The sequence below is a fragment of the Anoplopoma fimbria genome, chromosome 7 (genome assembly GCF_027596085.1).
Source record: "Anoplopoma fimbria isolate UVic2021 breed Golden Eagle Sablefish chromosome 7, Afim_UVic_2022, whole genome shotgun sequence".
Taxonomy (NCBI): Eukaryota; Metazoa; Chordata; class Actinopteri; order Perciformes; family Anoplopomatidae; genus Anoplopoma; species Anoplopoma fimbria.
This window is the reverse complement of record NC_072455.1, coordinates 9,938,729-9,945,011: the sequence shown is the minus strand read 5'-3', so window position 1 is coordinate 9,945,011 and position 6,283 is coordinate 9,938,729. Positions and strand designations below refer to the sequence as shown.

General features: G+C 43.7%; 1 protein-coding gene across 1 annotated transcript; it reads left to right on the top strand.

Moving 5' to 3' along the window:
* The first annotated feature begins 1,878 nt into the window (after nt 1-1,878).
* grpel1 (GrpE-like 1, mitochondrial) lies at nt 1,879-6,052 on the top strand. Its single transcript, XM_054601404.1, has 4 exons — nt 1,879-2,002; nt 3,046-3,190; nt 3,897-3,978; nt 4,872-6,052. The coding sequence occupies exons 1-4, from the start codon at nt 1,935-1,937 to the stop codon at nt 5,216-5,218; spliced, it is 642 nt and encodes a 213-aa protein (XP_054457379.1). The 5' UTR covers nt 1,879-1,934; the 3' UTR covers nt 5,219-6,052.
* Nucleotides 6,053-6,283: the final 231 nt, after the last annotated feature.

Below are 6,283 nucleotides of genomic sequence, written 5' to 3'. Positions count from 1 at the left end.
TGTCCTTGAGACATTTTTTATTCGGCTTGTCCAAATGTTAGGCGTAAATGAAAAAAAAAAATAATACAAAACGAAAAATGAAAAGTTGCAAAGATTTGAAGGAAAAAATATTTATTTTCTCCCTCCTCTGTAAGGCCTTTTACGCCTGCCTCGGCGGGATCCAACAAATGAGGGTCCGGGAGTGGCGACGCTGGATGTGCTCCTGGTGGAGCGGGTGGACGGAGATGGAATGGGGGAGGAAGGGGCACAACAGGGGGAGGAAGGGGCACAACAGGGGGAGGAGGGGGAGGAGGTGGGTCGTTTGGGGGCCATGCACGTTCCATTGCTGTCGCAATCCGGTCCAAACTTGAGGCGATGCGCCCGAGAGGCCGCAGCAACATCGCCACCCGGTCCAGACGGGTGTTGGTGTTTCGCCGCATCCCGGCCAGCTCCCGCTCCAGCATGTCGAACCCGGTTTGCTGGAGCTGCAGGAACGGGTGGTCCTGCGGTCTCATGCTGCTGCTGCTGCCACGGCGTCTTGCTTGAGGGCGCCGCGCGGCTCCCTCAGCTGCCCCGTGCGCACTGGTCCCGAGGCCAGGGTCTTCTTCCTGAGAAGCTACGTGACATTGTTTTGATTTATTTTATGGCTGTGTTACATTTATTAAATGTCAAAAATGATTAAAAAGATTTTCACGAGACATCTCTATTTATGTGAACTTTATTTATGTACCTTCGGGTTGGACAGCTGGTGCATCGGGTTGGGTGCCGACCTCTAAGCCCCCAAAACCCTCAACACTTTCAGCGGTCAGTGTTGACGCAGCGATATCCTCTGCTGGCATGAGGTCCTGGTAACTGCCAGATCCTCCTCCAGTCTTTTGACGTGCTTTCAAGTTGGCCGCAAGCTTGGCCTTGCCTCTTCTCCTGACGTCGTTGTATCGCTTACGGCAATGGAGAGATGTCCTATTTTGTCCAGCTGCTGAAACAATTACGGCGATTTCCTCCCAAGCCGCTTTCACGGAAGCAATTTTGGGTGGGTTTCTCCCATCCCCATATAAAGCCAACTCGCGTTCTTTGACTGCTCTGACAAGCACATCGGTATCTTCTGTGGTGAACCTTTCATTGCGTGCGCCTGGCAAACCCGCCATCATAATAGCAATCCGCCATGGAACATGCGCCGATCGTTCTTAAAGGGGATGCGAGAAAACGCTCTGATTGGTTCATTGCACGTTACGCCCAAACCACACCTACGGGTAATTAGGCTGCTTCAGACCAACCCTTTTGACACTTGCGCCGCGGCGGAAGTGTCATTTATCCGCCTGTAAAATAGCGATAGCGCCGTAGAACCGCCCACAAAGCTACTTGCGCTTTGCGCTTTCCCACTTGCGTTTCAGACCGTTAAAATAGGGCCCTTAATGTGTGGTATCCATCTACAGTACCAGTCAAAAGTTTGGACACACCTTCTCATTCAATGGTTTTTTTTTTTTTTTTTTTTTTTCTACATTGTAGATTAATATTGAAGACATCCAAACTATGAAGGAACACATATGGAATTATGTGGTAAACAAACAAATGCTCAACAAACCAGAATATGTTTTATATTTCAGATTCTTCAAAGTAGTTGAATGAGAAGGTGTGTCCAAACTTTTGACTGGGACTGTATATGCAACTGTATATGCAATACATAGTGTATTCCACGGCTGACATACACAAGTGAATACATTAATAAGGATTGTTTGTTAAACTGTCCTTGTTCACATGAAGAGCCTTCACCTTTAACTTCAACTCAACCAAACTACACCTTTTCCTCAAACTCTTTTCGGACTCTGATTGGTCAAATATGAGGGGCGTTCTGCTTGCTGACTCCTGATTGGCTCAAACCGCACGCTGCTGCCATCACTGCTGCGCGTCCCGTCAGCGTGTTACAAGGAGGTTTCACCAGTGGTTCACAGTAGAAAATGGCGAGTTGGTGTGTGCGAGCAGTGAGGCAGAGCTACTCACTCGTAGCTTCCCCTGGGTTAATAAGGTAATACACTTAAATGTCGACTTTGTTCATTGAAATCTACCAGTTAAAAGCAATGTTAGGCTTGGTTTGGCAGGATGGTGAGCTTCCGACCTCTCGGGGAACAGTGTAGTAGTAGCCCGGCTAGCAGCGTTAGCTTTCTTAACCGACTGTGGTCCTTAATGTTGACCTTTACGTGACAGATGCAAACTGAAACTGACTGACCAGACGTGTGTGTTGGAAGAGAATTAATAAAACGTAAGCCTAACCAGCGTGTTTAGTGTTTGTGTGTCATTTCTAGAAGAAGGATGATGACATAACATATGCTAAAGAGAGTGATGTAACCTAGGTCAGTATGCTAATATAACGGTCAAGGCTGTCTGCTTTTTGGAGTTTGACATATTTCAAATGGCTGCACGGTGGTGTAGTGGTTAGCACTGTCGCCTCACAGCAAGACAACCTTCTGTGTGGAGTTTGCATGTTCTCCCCGTGTCAGCGTGGGTTCTCTCCGGGTTCTCCGGCTTCCTCCCACAGTCCAAAGACATGCAGCTTAGGTGCATTGAAGACTCTAAATTGCCCGTAGGTGTGGATGTGAGTGTGAATGGTTGTTTGTCTCTATATGTCAGCCCTGCGACAGACTGGAGACCTGTCCAGGGTGAACCCTGCCTTCACCCATTGACAGCTGGGATCGGCTCCAGCACCCCTGCGACCCTTAACTGGATAAGCAGGTTACGGAAGATGGAATGGAATGTTTCAAATGTCTCTCTCTCTCTCTGTGTGTGTGTGTGTGTGTGTGTGTGTGTGTGTGTGTGTGTGTGTCTTTGATTGTTTGTTAGTTCTCATATCGTCATATATTTATCTGATGAAGAGAGTTAGACGACTTTGTGTGTTATCTTCCCTTAACTTTCGGTGATTGAAATCTTCTAATAATGTCCATGGTAATGTCTTAAGATGTGTTGTTTGTCAAACCAGCGGTCCAAAACTCTCTCTCTCTCTCTCTCTCTCTCTCTCTCTCTCTCTCTCTCTCTCTCTCTCTCTCCCCCCCTCCCTCCCTCCTTGCAACCCAGAGCATATCCACGATTGCTCTGCACAGCCACCCAGCAGAAGAATGGCCACGGGTCGGAGGAGGCGGAGAAGCCGGAGCAGAGTGCAGCAGAGACACTCCTGATGGAGGAGAAGACCCAGCTGGAGGACCAGCTGAAAGACATGACAGTGAGTTAGAGTTTGCTGCAGACACAATGTGGGGCGGTCGTCAGAGTTGAGTCATCTTATCATAGACTGCATCATTGTGAAATGACAACGGCCTGAAGAATTTACCATATTTTGTTAGGTGACATCACCATTTTAAGACAACCATTTTACAGGTGGACTAACAACCTAAATAGTTACCCAGTTAATTTCACTGAAATGTACGCTACCTATGGAAAAACTTCTAAAGCCATGTCACTGGTAGATCCTAAAAAAATTAAGGATTTTCTGTGTCATTTTGAGTGGGGAAAAAACAACTTTGAGTGATGTTCTGTATGTGAACCATTCTGCAATGTTTCCCTATGAACCATTGAAAAAGATTTGACAGATTGGTCTGCAATAAAACAACAGGTAGTTACAGATCTAGTTTAAAGACCGTTTGAGCATTTTAAACATAGGATTCCCCATTGTGTATGTAATGTTTAAGTTTAATTAGCAATAGCTCAAATTGAAGGTCTTATAAGAATTTGTTTTATCAAATACTATTTATTTGTGAATAGGGGACATGGTTACAACATTCGGGTTCATTTTTATCAATACCACTTCAACGAATGTACAGAGACAAAAAAATCATAGGTATTTTTTGAGGAAATTTAATTTGTTAATGATATGTAGCTATTTAATTGTTGTTTTTTCCCCCCCCCTGTCCTTATAACTACAATGTTTTCAGGAAAAGTACAAGAGAGCGTTAGCGGACACAGAGAACCTCAGGACGAGGACACAGAAGATGATAGAAGATGCTAAATTATACGGTAAAGACTCCAGTTTTCCATATTTCAACAGGATTTATCACCTAAAATGGGTTTTGCAATGGATGAATCCCGCAAAGATGTTTATTCTGCAGTTGCATCTTCTAACCATTAGATGGCACTGGACACAACAGCAACTTTAGCCTTGTTTAAATTGTGTGTCGTAATGAAGTTGTTGGCTGTTGGTTTAGTTTACTTAAAACCTGTATTGGCACTGTTTACTCACTATAATGCACTTTATTTAGATTTTATGACAAGCTGATTAAACCTTTTTCTAATTTGAGTATGCATACTTGACCTACTATTTTTTTGTATACCTGTTTTTATATGCTTTAAAGTGAGGTTTTACCTTTCAGGGTTTTCTTTCTAGATTTCAGATATCATAGACACTCTAAATGTACTGTATTATTTATTGTTAATATTAGATAGCAACCTGTCAGTTTGGTTTGGCTACAGGAAAATGTATTTTCTTCGCCTTATGACTGATTTTTTTTTTTTTATTCTCAATTGGAAAAAGCTGTTGTATAGCTCACATTTTGTTAACAGGAAAAATGGGTCTCTCTCTGACATCAGAGGGTGCTAAATATGCTTATAACTCTGCCTTACTCTGGCTTTAGTATTTAAATAACGGTATCTTGAATTCATTAGCATAAAACGCACCCTTGCTCAATTGAACACAATCTGAGGTTTTGCTGCTACAGCCTTACGTGGTGTGGTATGAAAGCTGGCTAATGTTGGTAAACTTGTTGGGTAAATTATATTATTTCATTGACTGTATGTTTTCTCAGTCAGGCCCACTTTTAGACAAAAAGTCAACACTACCTAGAAGTTCCTAGGAGACCATTTGTGAGATTTTAAGCATGCTGAATAATGTTCTAACTTCCTTCCATCACCAGGGATCCAGGGCTTCTGTAAGGACCTGCTGGAGGTGGCCGACGTCTTGGAGAAGGCCACAGAAAGTGTGCCCAAGGAGGAGGTGACGACCAAGAACCCTCACCTGAAGAACCTGTACGATGGCCTGGTGATGACCGAGGTCCAGATCCAGAAGGTCTTCACCAAGCATGGCCTGGTCAAGCTCAACCCTGACGGCCAGAAGTTTGACCCCTACGAGCATGAGGCGCTTTTCCACGCCCCCGTGGAGGGCAAGGAGCCTGGCACCGTTGCCGTAGTAACCAAAGTGGGCTACAAACTTCACGGTCGCACCCTGAGGCCGGCATTGGTGGGCGTGGCCAAAGCCCCCTAGAAAGGGTGATGCAACTGTGTCAAAATGTGATTTGCTTTGTTGCCTGTGCATCGGATGACCTCAGGTACAACAGACTGGTTGAGGGTCAAAGAGACCGGAACCCAACTGAGCTGGACTTTGTAGCTTGACAATATCCACCAGTCTTTTAACGGATACATTTACACATACACTTTGTCTGGCACAGGACAGTCTTTACAGTAGAATTTTAAACTTGTCATGTGAGTCATTTCAGAGTCAGTTATAGTCAGACAGGGTTAATGTCTCCTCCTACAACCATCAGTCCTAACTGAAAGAGACACAGGTGAAACCTAATGTTAAACAAATTATCCTAAACTGATTTAAAATCCATCCCCACATTGAGTAGAACTGATTCTGAACTGTTGGTATCATTCCAGACTTTTGTTTAAAGCCCTAATAATCTTGAACTTGACTCCTCAGTTTTCTTGTTTGTGTGTTTTTAAATTAATTCTGTGAATAAAGTAAGGAGCAGGAGGCTACTTGAGGATCTGAAGATAGGTTGGATGTTTTTACGATTAAGAGCTGGACTTCCTAAAGCCTTCAAGGTAACAATAGCCTTCTCTTGTTCATTTGGATGCGATCAGGCTCTGGTAAGACGGCTGCAGTAGTTCTGACTTTCCTATACAACGATTTGGCTCAGCGGTGCCTGACAATAATGTAACAGCTTTAACTGTAAACCATTAGAATAATTATGTAATATTTGTCAAAGCACCAGAATAAATTGATCAACTTTAGAAACTTGGTTTAGTGCTCTTCTTTTACACTCATCCTGAAATTAATCAAAAAGAAATTCTCACTTAGTGCAGAGCTTTTCAAACTGTTAGCCACGGAGTGAGAAACATGATGATGCTGCAGGAGGGGAAAAAAAAAAACAAGGCAGGTTGGTGATTGTAGTTTGGCTCTCACAAACACGCTCAACCGTAGCAGTTGCAGCAGTAACTGAGACAGCTCATGGATCTGATTCAGATATTTAAACTACTTTACATCTCTGATTCAGTCAAAATTGAACATGCAGACTTATTTTTAGATTCAGTTTGATTTGCAATT

Bases quoted from the DNA above. Each gene is read 5' to 3' on its own strand.
- grpel1 (XM_054601404.1), top strand. From the start codon at position 1,935: ATGGCGAGTTGGTGTGTGCGAGCAGTGAGGCAGAGCTACTCACTCGTA. The intron at 2,003-3,045 runs GTAATACACTTA...CTTGCAACCCAG, and splicing joins GCTTCCCCTGGGTTAATAAG to AGCATATCCACGATTGCTCT. The intron at 3,191-3,896 runs GTGAGTTAGAGT...CAATGTTTTCAG, and splicing joins ACCAGCTGAAAGACATGACA to GAAAAGTACAAGAGAGCGTT.